The sequence below is a fragment of the Prionailurus viverrinus genome, chromosome D4 (genome assembly GCF_022837055.1).
Source record: "Prionailurus viverrinus isolate Anna chromosome D4, UM_Priviv_1.0, whole genome shotgun sequence".
NCBI lineage: Eukaryota > Metazoa > Chordata > Mammalia > Carnivora > Felidae > Prionailurus > Prionailurus viverrinus.
In genome coordinates, this window is record NC_062573.1 from 81,859,117 (window position 1) to 81,874,701 (window position 15,585).

Below are 15,585 nucleotides of genomic sequence, written 5' to 3' on the forward strand. Positions count from 1 at the left end.
TGAATATGCTGGGATCTGACTCTAGATAAAAGCCTGAAGGCCATGGGCATTGGGAGCAGTGGGGTTTTAAGAGATTAGGGATCCCCATGCAAAGGCAACTGCCTCAGACGTGCTTACTACAGGTTTTCAAGCAAAGGAAGGCTGGTATTATCAAATAGGAAATGAGAGGCTTCGTCCACTATCAAGGGAAGCTCAGTGACACTTGGGGGGAGGGGGAGGTCCAGATTTTCAGCTTCATCCAAGCCCACCCAAAGGTTCCTGTTCCTCGTGTCAGAGTCGATTCCTCCTAAATGACCACCTCCACTCTCGCATGTGAGACGTGGCCCATCTGTGAATGTTTCGTTTGGGTCTGATTTTCTAAACATGTCTGTCCTATAACTATAAGGAATAAGAGATATTTTTAGGGCAGACTTAGAAGCCCTCTGATTCCTTAGAGATGATTTGAGCTGAAAGCTTGTTGTTTATTTCCATCCTGCAAGCACCATAGTGCAGTCGGAAGCAGCCGGCTCACCTCGCATTCCTCGGAATCATCTTTACCAGTGTTAGGCAGCAGTTAATGTGTCTCCAAAACCCTGCCTCCTGCTGGCACTCCAACCCAGCGAGGATAGAGGATAATTTAATGAATCATAACGCCATCACATGCCATAGATTACCCGCTCCCACTTTCCATTGGCAAAGAGTTCAGCTCTGAGTTCAAAGCAAATAAATCTCAGAATCTTGTTTTTGAGAGCCTGTTCCCTAAGATGATTCCCAGTATCAGGTCCTCTATCAGCCAGGGTCCAGGCAGGAAAGTGCAGTGGGTTTAATATTGGGAATTGGTAATAAAGATATAGGAAGACAGAAAGAGCACAAAGTAGATACCAAAGAAACCCAAATCTTGGAACTGCCAACAGCAGCTAACTTTCTGCTTTCCGCCACCACAGAAGTGACAAATGCAGGAACTGGAAACAGGAAGGAATTCTTTGCCTCTGATATTCCGGTCCCCTGGGGTTTCCCGTCTCTTGGAACTTCACAGGAAGCCAGCTGGCAGGGGAAGCTGGTGCCTGAGGTTTGCTGAATCCCTGCCCCAACCTGGCAGAACAGAATAGAGGAAGGTAGGCTTGGAACTGAGAAGAGGAGGTAAACAACTAACCAGTTCCTGAATCAAAACTTATCTGGATAAATGGAGATACATTCCCTGAGAGAGGAAAATACAGAGACGATGGATTCCAGTTAGATTGTAGCACAAGGAACTTTCTTAAACTTTGTGGCATTTGACCATGTAACAAGGGCCTATTATATATTTATTGATTAATCGGACAAGAAAGTAGCAATTGGGAACTGCTCTGGCCACGAGCATAGGACAAAAATCAATCTACTTTTAAATGCATTTCATAGAACTTGTATCATTTGCATCACTTGGTTTGAATTGAAAGAAAACCTGAAGGGGCACCTGGGTGGCTCGGTCAGTTAAGCGTCTGACTTCAGCTCAGGTCATGATCTCGAGGTCCGTGAGTTCGAGCCCCACATCGGGCTCTATGCTGACAGCTCAGAGCCTGGAGCCTGCTCCAGATTCTGTGTCTCCCTCTCTCTGACCCTCCCCTGTTCATGCTCTGTCTCTCTCTGTCTCAAAAACAAATAAACATTAAAAAAAATTAAAAAAAAAAAAGAAAACCTGAAGCAAATGGGCTTAAATTAAAAACAAAACAAAGCAAAAAAACCCAGAATGCATTGGCTTATACAACCAAGCAGCCAAAGGTGCAGGTGGGCACAGGGGTCTGATGATGCCAGCAGGATCCAGATTCTCTCCACCATCTCTTCCTCCGCTTCCTTTTTGCTGACTCCGTTGTCAAACACGACTCTGTATTCTCAACAGCAGGCTCTTCTTAGGGGAAATAACTCCAAGAACAAGTTTCCTGCTCAGTTCCGTTTGTCCTGTAAAAATAGAACTCCACGGTAAAACAGAACAGCTCAAGAAGTAGAGAGGAAGCAACTCATGCCAAGTATTAGGAGTTGCACACATCAAACAGAAATATAATTGGCCTGAATATATATAGATATAGATATAGATATAGATATAGATATAGATATAGATATAATTTTTATTCAGGCTGCTGGTCAAATCAGGCAGCTTCCCAGTGTCTCAATTCCCCTTGCTAAAAGTCAGCAGATGAAACGCTCAACTTATAGGTAATTTAAAGTTTAAATCAAAACAAAACTTAAGGAGGCCTTTTCAGTCATAACATTGGCAAATGCTTTTTTTGTTTTTTGTTTTTTGTTTTTTTTAGAGAGAGAGAGGGAAAGAGAGAGAGTGTTAAGCAGGCTCCTCACTGGGCCCCGATGCAGGGCTCAGTCTCACGCCCTTGAAATCATGACCTGAGCTGAAATCAGGAGTCAGATCCTTAACCGCCTGAGCCACCCAGGTGCCCCAACAAATGCTTTTTAACCATAATACATATTGCTCCAAAATATGTTGTTAAATTGGTAGACTCATAAACTGTTAGTGGTCACGTATCAATATGATTTTTTTGGATGGTGATTTGTCTATAGATTACAGGCCATACTGCATACCATTTATTCAAGTAAGTGTACTTTTATAAATCTATAAATCTGAAATAATCCAAAAGATAGAAAAAGCCAGAGACATGGAGACATTCGCTGCCAATATAAATGTACAATTAAAAAAAAAAAAAAGCTTTGCCATAACATTGAATGAAAATCGCAAGGTACAGAGGCACCTGGGTGGCTCAGTCAGTTAAGCGTCTCCAGCTCAGGTCACAGCTCAGGTCACAATCGTGCAGTTCATGGGTTCGAGCTGCATCTGGCTCTGTGCTGACAGCGGAGAGCCTGCTTGAGATTCTGTCTCCCTCTCTCTCTGCCCCTGCCCCCTTGCTCGCTATCTCTCTCTCAAAATAAACACATTTAAAAAAAAAAAAATTAAAAAGAAAATATCAAAGTACAAAACCCTATCCTCAGTTACTCAAGTTAAAAAAAGTGAACTCAAAAACTATGCTTGGATATGTAGCAAGAACCATGTCAAGGTTTATACTTTCACCCAAAAATACCATTCCAAGGATTTTTCTAAAGGAAATCCATAGACTGAAGCAAAACATGTTTTTATATTGAAAAAAAAATGTATTAATTACAGTATTATCTACATGGCCCCAAAGTGGAAATAACCTGTCAAACAAAGTGGAAGTGAGTTAGTCATAGGAATTTTATTTGTTTTGCAGAATACTATCTATCATAAAATGACAGTTAAAAAGATTATATGGAAAAATAATTATGATATAATTTTTTTTATTTAAAAAAAATTTTTTTAACGTTTATTTATTTTTGGGACAGAGAGAGACAGAGCATGAATGGGGAAGGGACAGAGAGAGAGGGAGACACAGAATCGGAAGCAGGCTCCAGGCTCTGAGCCATCAGCCCAGAGCCTGACGCGGGGCTCGAACTCACGGACCGCGAGATCGTGACCTGGCTGAAGTCGGACGCTTAACCGACTGAGCCACCCAGGCGCCCCTGTTATGATATCATTTTAAATTGAAAAAATAATTTCAAAAAATGTATTAAGCACCTACCCAGCCTGAGCCCATCACTATGTCACTCAATTTACGTCTGTTATCTCTTCATGCTTAACAATGTGATAGGTAAGAAGGGCGTTCTCTTCATGGTTCACATGAGAAAATTGAGACAAATTTCCTTAATAATTTTCCCAAGCTCACACAGTCAGTAGAACCAGGACTCAAACCTAAGCTCACTAACATGACAGCCATTTCTCATTATCTAACATGCCAGACAAGCCCTGGACACTTAAGGATAATTAGTAAAGTAAAGAGAGAGAAAGAGAGAGACAAACTGCAACAATGATGTGGGTGGTCACAGTAACGGTTTTCTTTCTGTTGCAATGCCAAGTCCAAGTAGATAAATAAATAACAAATAAATAAGAAAAAAATGTGAGAATAGGGTGCCTGGGGGGACTCAGTTGGGTAAGCGTCCAACTTCAGCTCAGGTCATGATCTCACGGGTCATGGGTTCGAGCCTCACATCAGGCTCTGTGCTGACAGCTCGGAGCCTGGAGCCTGCTTCGGATTCTGTGTCTCCCTCTCTCTCTGCCCTTCCTTGCTCTCACTCTGTCTGTCTGTCTCTCTCTCTCTCAGAAAAATAAACATTAAAAACAAAATTTTTAAAAAAGTGCGAATAAAACAAAAGGCTGGAGAGAAGCATACCAAAATATTAACGGGGCTTTGCTGAAGTAGTGGACTTGTGTGTAATTTCCCTCTTTTCTCTATTTTATAAGATTTTTTGGTAACGCACAGCACTGTTGCACAGCATTATTTTACATGTTCACTTTGCGAGCACATACACAAAAATTGGAAAAATAGAATATTAGCATTCATATTAATATATATACATATATTTGTATATATTCTGACACGGAAACCAGAGCTCTAGAAAGCTGATTGATGACTGAAACACTTTAATATCCAGCAATAGCATAGCGGTGGTCCTTCTGACAGTGTAAGTGCTATTAGGAAATGAATGTCTGTCATTTCTTTCAGAAATTTTGAGTATTACTGTGATTTCGCTTTTATGTGGAATTCAAACAAAACAGAACAAATGAACAAACGGGACAAAACGGAAACAGACTCTTAGATGCAGAGAACAAACTGGTAACTGCCAGAGGGGAAGGGCGGGGAAAGCAAACTGAGTGAGGGGGAGTAAGGGGTATAAACTTCCAGTTATAAATAAGTCGCGGCATCACAGCATAGGGAGTGTTGTCAATAATATTGTAATAATTTTGTGTGGTGGCAGATGGTTGCTGATCACGGTGATCAGTTTCATAATGTGCATAAATATCAAATCACGATGTTGTACACCTGAAACTAATGAATATTATGTATCAACCAGACGGTCTCTGCCAATGTGATGAGATTATGGTCAGTTTTTATTTTCTTTAGAGTCTTGAAAGATCTTAAAAAATACATTTAGGGGCACCCGGGGGGCTCCATCGGTTGAGCGTCCGACTCTGGATTTCGGCTCAGGTCACAATCTTGCGGTTTGTGGGTTTGAGACCAGTGCCAGGCTCTGTGCTGATGGGATTCTGTCTCCTCCTCTCTGTCCCTCCCCTGCTTGCTCTCTAGCTCTCTCAAAATAAATAAAAATTTAAAATAAAAATTAAAAAAAAACACCCAACAGGGGCGCCTGGGTGGCTCAGTCGGTTAAGCGTCCAACTTCGGCTCAGGTCACGATCTCAATGGTCCATCAGTTCGAGCCCCGCGTCGGGCTCTGTGCTGACTGCTCAGAGCCTGGAGCCTGCTCCAGATTCTGTGTCTCCCTCTCTCTCTGACCCTCCCCCGTTCATGCTCTGTCTCTCTCTGTCTCAAAAATAAATAAACGTTAAAAAAAATTTAATAAAAAAATTTTTTTTAATTTAAAAAAATTTAAAAAACACCCAACATCTTTAACCCGAAAAAAAAAATAAACTCAGTGTTTTAATTTAGATTTCAAAAAGACTTTTTAAAAATACTTTGAAAGTTTAGAATTTCAGTGTCTAATTGCAAAATCCAAAGGCCCCACGAATGCCAAATATAATGGTATTTTTGGCAAAAGTTTTATATGCACAGCCCACGTCTTTTCCCTTATGTCATGTGCAAACTTTCACCCGAGTTTTAAAGAGACTCTAAACAGAAACTAAAAGGAAAGTTTACTAAGAGAAGGTGTGCAGGTCACCAGCATCCTGCCCTGCTTAATTAAGTGTCGAATCAGCCTTGCACACAGCACATGACTGGGCTGTGACCGTGCATGTGACACGAATGTGGCAGATGAGCCCCTCTCATCTCCTCCACATAGTCCTCTGGGGAGTTGACCTCAGAAACCACCCTCCTGAAGCAGGCAATTCAAGGGTGGGGAGCAAGAGGGGTCTTTCCAAAACACAAAAATTTTTTGAGTGTTCTAAAAATGAAGATAAGGAAAGCACAGGGGGGACTAAATGCTGGAATGTAACATTTGGAAGCTGTTTGGGGAAATGCCAGCCGACAGACTTCATCTATAACCGCCGCCTCCCCGCCCGCCCCCGCCCCCGCCCCCGCCCCGACAAGAGGCAAAATGAAAAGTTCAAGCCCAGGTTGGCAGAGCTCCACTTTTCTGAGTGTTCATCAGTGGGACTGGGGAGCCACTGGATCACCCCAACAGCATCCCCTCCCTTTCAGAGCTGTTTGGGGTAAGGCAGCTGGTCTAGTCCCTGGGATCTATCGGATTCTAGGCTGGGGCTAAGACCCCCAGTCAGCACTGTGGGAGATGTGAGGGCTACAAAGTCTTTATTAGATACCCTGCACTTTAAGGGATTTTTAGAGAGCTGGATAAATCCACACGGGAAACCACACATGGGGAAAGTTGTCGAAGAAGCAAGGCCACATACAGTTAAGTGTCTGATGAGAGGAAACAAACCATAAGACTCCAAGGAACTCAGGGTGGGTGGGGGCCCCCCGCGGGAGGGAGAAGCAAAGGGAAGGACAACTGTCCTACTCCTGGAAGATTTTTAGTGATGGGTAGGGAGCAGGTAGAGCAGTAATGGGGGCAGGACTGATGCTCAAAAACTTCACCAACCTACCCAGCAGTGGCACTGGCCAGTCAGAACCGACACTGGTCCAAAGGCTGGAGAAGCTTCCTGGAAGCTCCTTGCTGAGCCAAGAGTTACCCGTTTGGTTGTTAAGTGGGGACAAAGGGGGATTTCTGGAGGTCCTGGAGAAGCAGTAAGTCTCAGGAGATGGCCAGGATGGGGGGGGGGGGCACTCCGCCTGCTTGGGACAAGGACTATTTTCTATCTAGTTCTGTCCAAGACAAAGCTGCAACCATACCAGCATCTGTTGGAAATCAGCCCTGAACGAGGGGAGAAAGTACAAGCACATTTAAAACTTGCTTTTGCATATGGTATTTCATTGGATCTGCCTCTCTGTCAGTCTGTCTATCTACCTGTCTAGCCATCTGTCCATCTGTTTCTCTGTCCATGTACTTATCTTTCTGTCTGTCTGTCTGTCCACAAGAGACCAAAGCCATACGCAAAAGAACAGAGATGAGTATGAAGGTGGCCCTCATTCATCATTCATTCAGTTCTTTGGTCATTCTTCTCACAAACTCCATGCTCCTGGGTGTTGACAGTGGGGCACAGAGCTGAGGAGTCAGTCTGTCCAGAGTTGGAATGGTCACATGGGAATGGGGCCTTGCGCAGCAAGCCCTGCAGGTCAGAAACTGCAAGTGGCAACAAGAAGAAACAAATGACACATAATCTGAGTATGGATCAGAGTCCGGTGTCAGGGAAAAATCCAGTCACAGTGTTTTGTCAGGAACTGATGGCCATCAGGCATGGCAGACAGGTTTAAGAAGGAAACGGGGAGCCTGCGTGGCTCGCTTGGCTGGGCACCTGACTCTAAATTTCAGCTCAGCTCATGATCTCAGGGTCATGAGACTGAACCCTGTCTGGCTCTGTGCTGAACAGGGAGCCTGCTTAAGATGCTCTCTCTCTCTCCCTCTGCCCTGTCCCTGGCTCTCTCTCTCTGTCTTTCTCTCTCTCTCTCTCTCCCTCCCAAATAAATAAATAAATAAATAAATAAATAAATAAGACAAGAGGAAACCAATGAAGCCCAACCCACTGCACTCAACAGTAGTTACAACATCGTTTTCATTTCTGTGGCACGTTAAACTTTGCAGAGCATTGTCAAATGGCTAGCTGAGCGTTACTGACAACTAGTAAAGGAAATAGTGCCAACAGTCTCATTTTACTGATCAGGCAGATCAGGTTTAGAGAAGTAAAGTAACTTGCCCAATGTACCCATTTCTTTCTAAGTAGAGATACCAGTTTGGTAGCTCAAGGAGATGCTGTAAACACAGAATATCTTGATTTTTATCACAGCACATACAAAGAGCTGCATTTATATGTGTGTATACAATACGGTTGGGAGAAGAAGTCAGACTGACAAAGCATCTATTTAAAAATTGTCCTTTTTGTTTGTTTGTTTACTTCTATCAGCGACTTGCATATGGACATAGAAGATGAACCTGTAATATCTGAAGACTAATAAAGCAGGGAGAATAGTCAGCTAGGTAAGTGAGAGTTTTCTAATTTAAAATCCCACATTGGATCTACTGGGTGGCTCAGTCGGTTGAGCATCTGACTTTGGCTCAGGACATGACCTCCCAGCTCATGAGTTCGAGCCCCGAGCTGGGCTCTGTGCTGACAGCTTGGAGCGTGGAGCCTGCTTCAGATTCTGTGTCTCCCCCTCTCTTTGCCCCTCCCCTGCTCTCATCCTGTCTCTCTCTCAAAAGCAAGCATTAAAAAAATTAATAAAAATTTAAAAATTAAATAATTTAAGATTGACAGAGTCAAGACCACGGAGATAGAGTGTAAAGTGTTTGCTTCTAGGTGTGTGAACACCAAAAACAGAAGAAGCCTGGCTTGTCAGTAGTGAATATGAAAAAGTTGTAGGGATTTAATGTAAAATGATGAGTGACATCATACTCGTAAACTACAAATCGGTCATAATTACAAATGCAGGCCAAATTGAAATCTAGTTGCTAAAAAGCTAAGAGCTTTAGCACATCTGATAGTAGGATATTGTTAGGAACTGGGAACAGATAGTTTTGCTGTAACTTGTACATCTGAACCAGCCTGCATCTAGAGTATTTTGTCCTATTCTAGGCCCTACTTATTAACAGGGACATTGATAAATGGGAAGAGACCTGGAGTGAGGAACCCAGCTCCATTGGTGGAATTTCCTTTAGGTCTCAAAGCACTTTTACACTTTAAGAAGCTCCTTAGGAGCTACTGATTGACTCAACCAGGTCAATATATACTAAGACTTGGGAGAAAGGGCCACTTTTAGGGAAGTCAGGTCCAGGACTATCCGTGGAAGATGCAGTCACAGGAAAACCAACGTAGATTAGGAATACCTAAAGGAGTTGGGTGAATTTCTCCCGGAGAAGAATTATTAAGGGAAGACGTGAAAGCCACGTTCAATGGGTACAAGTTCCACTGAAGTAGAGTTTGGCTCAGAACTGGTGAGAACTCAACAACAGCTAGAGCTACTCCTCAAAGGTTCATCTCCTGGTTCTTGGAAGTATTCACACATCCTGGGACTACCATTTTCCAGGATGCTCTACAAGGTATTCTTCCCTTGGGAGGTAAACTTATAAGGTCTCCTTCTTATCCGAAGACCCCATAACATTTCCAACTAGTCACTCAACTTCTTTTAGGTCAGAAGGCTGTGGAGCAGTGGTGGTAGGAAATGGGTTTGAACTCTACCCCATCTACGATGCGTGTGGCTCTGGAGTGGAACTTTACTTATGTTTCACAGCGATACCAGAGACAGGAATCTTTCATTCTGAGCATGACTCTCAAGATCTTATCCTCAAACGAACAAACTTTCCTCTGCCAACTGAAACAAGTCCTCAAGATATTCTAATAATAGATCATCAAACAAGTCAGGTTTCCACACTTCACTGGTACGGTTCCCTGAGAACGATGTCAACTTGCCATATTCCTTTCTCAGTACTATTATCTTTTCCCCAAAACTGTTCTTAAACCCAAACATCCTGTCTTCAATGCTTTTTGTATCTAAGTAAACAGAGTGAGGCTAATCACACAGGATGAGAAACTAGGTAAAGGGTAGCAAAGATCTGCCTTTTACCTGGTGGCCAATGCCAGGATTAGAGAAGAGCCCATGTGAAATTCTGGGCTTGGTTTTAAGTCAATAACTAGGATTCATACCGCCTCAGAGAATTGGATCCAGATAGGATCCATCACTATAGGCAAAGTAAGTGGTTGCATCTGGTGTATTAAGAGGGATACTGGGAGGACCCCACCTTTCCCCCTGTATGAACACCACCTGCATTTCTCCTCAACATTCACTTTGATAGAGAGTTTCCTTTAGGCCTCAAAGCACTTTTACACTTTAAGAAGCTCCTTAGGAGCTACTGATTGACTCAACCAGGTCAATATATACTAAGACTTGGGCGAAAGGGCCGTTTTTAGGGAAGTCGGGTCCAAGGCTATCCTTGGAAGATGCAGTCACGGGAAAACCACACGTTTTCATTTATTTTACCACCAGTTTAGTAGCACTATACTAGGCACTGGGGATACAGAGATCGTAAAACAACTTCTCTGTCCACAAGGGGCTGATAGATCAAAGGAGCGCTCGCTCTAACCTTTGACATAGTTATATTCTGTATAAAAAGAACAGATGTCACAAGATGACTGAAATGGGAAAAGCAGCTGGGGTATGTGTGGTTGGACAACCCATGGCAGGACCTTTACCCGGGTGATGATGCCAACCCTTTAGTGACTGGAGGAGTGGCTAGAAACCACTAATTTGGTCAATGGAAAGCACTACACCCAAGGAGGAAGACAGTGATCCTGGAAGGACTGGAGAGATGTCAAACAGAATCTCTCAGTCAAGTGGTGGGGCCATGAATTTTTCTGTATTTTTTTGTTGTTGTTTTCAGGCAATCATTTCCATAAGTATGGAGTCCCCCTGGGCAATACTGGTAGGGCTGAAGAGCTAGAATTCCTCAGTGACTTTCTTTTGGAGCCTCAGACAGAGGCTCCAGATAACAGCAGCAGCATGCTGTAAAAGCAGACTTTTACCCCAAAACACTGGAGGATAATTAAACACTGTCCATCAGTAACAATGGCTTCCTTCTGCAGAGATAACACAACCATGAGGGATGCATAGCAGAATATCATGGGGAAAGGGGGAAATAGGGGGTAATTTCATATAATTTCCCAGTTGAGTTTATATGACCTTTTCCAACCTGACTTGAGACCTATAGATGCAGGCTTGAGTTGAAGCCAGCTCTGCCACTGACCAGCTAGGTAACCATGGACAGGTCACTCGTTCTCTGACCCTCGCTCTCCTCACATGTGAAATCAGCAGTCTTACCCAGCAGCATTATTGAGAGGATTAAGGATAACATAGCAATGTACCCACCCCAGTTAGTATGTAGCCAAATAGCCAAAGCTTAATGGATGATTAGCCACTAGTAGAATAATTTGTCTTAAAAACTGTATTGTGGGACAACAGAGTCAGCTCAGCCAGCCTTCACGCAGAAGTGAAAATCCTGGGGTTTTCAGGAAATAATGCTCTTAACAGAAAGTGCCCTGTGTCATGAGGTACCCCAGCTTAAACTGGGGGCAAATATTTCATGAAATCTTAATTTCTACAAATAGGACATTGGGATGTGGAGGTGGAGAGAAGTTGCTATTTCCAAGTCACCAGATTTCTTTTCCTAGAAAGAAACTTTAAAATTTACCTTTCAGATTGATGATTCCATGAGGGAAAAAAAAAAACCTTAATAATTAGTTTTAATCACATATTCAACCAAGATCCTAACTGGAATGGGGAAGGTTGAGACCATTTGTTCTTTCATTCATTCATTCACTCATTTAACAAATATTTATCCGTCACCTGCTGCATCCACAGAAGGCATTGAACATAAACACACTGACTATGTGAAAATGTTGTCTTTGCTGTAGTACAACTGTGACCCCTGGATTTTCTGGGGGTCTGGGAAGCAAGGCTTCGTTAACGGCAGTAAGATGGGGACTGAGGGGGAAAACATTTCCTATGAGGCAAGGGTACAAGTTTTGGAGGGCCCAGTTTAGTATTTTACTTTTCTGCATTATTATTTCTCTCTATTACTCTCACATCTCCTTCAGTAAAGTTATGTTATGTGTTAGTCTGTTCTCTCTTGTGGGGAATTACAAGATGCACCACCATTGGGGCCCCAGATAGTTGGCCGAAGTAAGTGTTCCTTGGGAATTACCAGAAATCCTTGAGGAGGAGAAACAAGAGACCAGCTTTCTTGCAGTCACAGGAGAGGATAAAGCTCAGAGTGATTTGGGCATTAATTAGAAGTGTGACCCTTTAAAGGCTGACTATCTCCATGGCACATTTGTCCTTGTGGGTGTCTTGAATGATTACTGGGCACACTTCCATGATACCAGGCCACTGGGCACATTTCCAGATCTCAAGCCACTGACTCAAATAATATTAAAATATTATTTTGTTGATATTAACATTATTTTATTCATATTAATATTATTAAATGCAAGTTATTGGGGCGCCTTGGTGGCTCAGTCATTAGGCATCTGACTTCAGCTCAGGTCATGATCTCACAGTTCGTGAGCTCAAGCCCCACATCAGGCTCTGTGCTGACAGCTCAGAGCCTGAAGCCTGCTTTGGATTCTGTGTCTCCCTCTCTCTGTCTACCCTCCCCTGCTCGTGCTCTGTCTCTCTCTCCCTCTCTCTCTCAAAAATAAGTACACATTTCAAAAAAATTTTTAAATGCAAATTATTTCACATGCTGGGATACAAGTGTCCTGAGCTAGCTGACCTGAATGGACTGGAGATTGTCAACCCAAGCCTATTTCCTTCCGTCCCTCTCTTTCCCTTCCATACCTACCATCCATGGGTCTCTTCCATCCATGCTTCTCTTGGGACCTGGTGCCCGAGTGAAAGTAAAGAAGTGGACACAGAAGGAGGTCTGTTGTGCTAACCACTGTGTGGGCTGTTCTGCATAAATTATCTCATTTAATCCCTTAGGGCAATTTAGCACGATAGGTAGGATTATCCTCATTTTTCTGATGAGAAACAAAAGCTGAAAATCCTATGTCCCAAGTAATGTAACTGGTAAGTAGGGAAGAGCCTGGGGCCCAAGTGCATGTTTAGCTACCTCCAAATTTTTTTTACACAAACCACAAAGGAAAATGTATTTTAGAGCGAGTCTAAACCAAACACAATGAAGAAGTAAAATGTCCTGGGAGAAATGCTTACCACTTCCAAGCGCATATACGTGGTTATCGCTCAGAGACACTCACTTCCGGTTGTAACAGAATCTGAGCTCCGGGGACTCAGGTTCAAGACACTTCCCCTTACTCAGACAATGGTCACAAAGGAAAAAAAAAAAAGTGGCAAACGGCAGTTTCAGGCAGATCACCAGCAAAATGGGCTAGAGGAGTGAAGGGACCGCATCTGTCTGTCCCAGGCACTCAAGCAGGTGCCTGGAAGGTTGATACAAACCCCTTGTTTCAAACACGGGTTGTTCTACACGTGTAGCCCGAACAGTTGAGGCTGAAAACCTATCCTACATGCCAAGCAAAACCACGTTTGTGTGTAAACGTCCCACAGTTTGATCATTCACAGCCCTCCCTCTCGGAACGCACTGGCCACACGGCCTTTGCAGGCCCGTAACCATCTGCGGATGCGCACAAACGCACGGACCCCACTCTGAGAAGCACCCCATATTGCCTCATGTTCATTTACAACAGCCTTACCCTGGTTGCTTCTGAGCTGCCTATTAATTGCAGGTTATATTTTCCTCTTTCGCTTTTTGCCTTTTTTCTTCCTTTTTTTTTCTTTTTCTGTTTTAACTCAAGCAACCCAGGGTCTACTTAAAGCAATCTTCAGTTACTACAGACGTTCTGAAGGAGAGAAGAGAGGTGAAGAGAGCTAGATGATATTTTCTTTCCAGTGATTGGTATAGAACTGAGCACGGCCGTTACTTTCCATCTCGAAGATGAAATTTGCGTGTGGAGGCTGGAGGCTAGGACCCTGATATTTGCATGTCTCTCCCCCTGCCTTCCCCTTTTCCTAGCCTGCACCCGCAGCGTTAGAGGAACCATATAACCAGTGGGAAGGAGGTAGACAGAGCAGAGTACCAGCGCATGGTAAGCGTCCAAAGTGGCCTTTCTGCAGTCCTATCGTACAATTAGATTTAAAAGTCAAAGCAGATACCCCCGTACCACCCAGTATACCTCTCCTTTGCCATCTCTGTTTTGTGGTCACACACTTTTCTACCACAGGGTGATGATACCATGATGACCCTCAAGGGGTTTCTATGCTGACTTCCCAGAAACAGGTTGGGGAGAAAGCGTTACTTCTCTTTTGCTTCCCCTCCCCAAAGGTCCCTTCTGTGCACCTCAGACTTGCTCTTCAACCCGTCCTTCTTTTGAGGGAAATTCGTTCATTGTTCCTCGTTCACCCCATTCTGACTTCAGTGGCTAAACCACACAAAACCCAGAGCTAATCCCTCAGTCAAGTACAGAAATAGCCTGCTGCAGATGCCGAAACTCCGTTTGTACCTGGATGTTTTCCCCCTCAGGATTCTTTTTGGAGAAAAAGAATTAGAGAAGCCCATACACAGAGGGCAGAGCATAGAACAGAAACCTCAGAGCCTGCCAGCTTCCATTGTTCCTACTGTCGCCATGAGCCACCTGGGGCTGGAGGGAGAGTCTAGCATAGGAAAGACAGCAGCTTGTAGAAGCTTTGGTAAAGGATCTCTTGGGCGATCTGGAAGTGTGTAGAAAGCTCTGTAGTTACTAGGAATATGAAGATATCAGTCCCTGGCAAACAGTAGGTGCTTAATATCTATGGTCAATAATTGAACGGTTGCATGAATGAATGGGCAAAGGGAAAAAAAGAAGACATGAGGGAGGCTGGGTAGAGATAACCCTCGCCTTACTTTCTTCCTAGCATCTATTTATTTATTTGTATTTATTTTTAATTTTTTTAATGTTTATTTATTTTTGAGAGAGGCAGAGACAGAATGCGAGTGGGTTAGGGGCAGAGAGAGAGGGAGACACAGAATCCGAAGCAGGCTCCAGGCTCCGAGCTGTCAGCACAGAGCCCGACACAGGGCCTGAACTCACGAGGTGCGAGTCGGATGCTCAACCAACTGAGCCACCCAGGCACCCCTCTAGGATCTTTTTAGAGTTATTTCCATTTTTTCCAGCTGATCCAGGATGGTGCAGACACCATCTCCAGGCTGAAGGCTTCCGGGTCGGTTCATCTTTCCAGCCTCAGTGCTGGCTAGACTTAGGCACACATTTCCGCACCTCCCGGGCAAAGGCTCAAGATAAAGCAAGCCTCATTGGCAAGATGAAAAAGGAAAAGGGGAGGGGAGAAGTCTGCATTCTCTTCCTTCTGTTTCAGTTTGCTGGTGCTCATGTGCAAATTAAATTCATGTCCCTGTTTTCCACAATGATGAATCATACTTAATATCACTGAGGCACCCTGATGGTGAAATCTGCTGATGGTAGATTTGTGACAGTGTGAAGGGAAACTCCACGTTTCATAATATCTAGAGAATATGCCTTCAAAGCAAACCCTTACTCTTGTCACTCTTCCTAAAACCAGAGCTACTCAGACTTTAATGTGCACATGCACCACTGGGGTGGGGGTGGGGGGGCTTTTTTATATCATTAGTGAAGTATACTTGACATACAATATTATATTACTTTCAGGGGTACCACACGGTGGTTTGACATTTGTATATGTTGCAAATGATCTCCTTCCTTAGCGTAGTTACCATCTGTCACCATCCAAAGTTGATACAGTGTTATCAACTCTATGCCCCAGGCTATACATTATATCCCCAAGACGTATGAATTTCATAACTGGAAGTTTGTACTGTTTGATCCATTTCACCCATTTTGCCCCACCAAAACCCCCCTCCGTCTGACACCATGCAACCTGTTCTCTGTGTCTGTGAGTCTGAGTTTGGTTTGGTTTTGCTTATTTTGTTTTCAAAATTACATATAAAAGTGAAATC

At 43.6% G+C, this 15,585-nt stretch overlaps 1 protein-coding gene across 2 annotated transcripts in view; it reads left to right on the forward strand.

The window, feature by feature from the left end:
- PDCD1LG2 (programmed cell death 1 ligand 2) overlaps window positions 1-15,585 on the forward strand; it is a 101,185-nt gene that overhangs the window by 59,328 nt on the left and 26,272 nt on the right. For both annotated transcript variants that reach the window (XR_007146112.1, XM_047829171.1), the window contains exon 7: window positions 8,009-8,082. Coding sequence is in view for 1 of the 2 variants with exons in the window: in XM_047829171.1 (XP_047685127.1) it covers window positions 8,009-8,035 (27 nt within the window). In the remaining variant the exon portion in view is untranslated. The remainder of the gene's footprint in view (window positions 1-8,008; window positions 8,083-15,585) is intronic.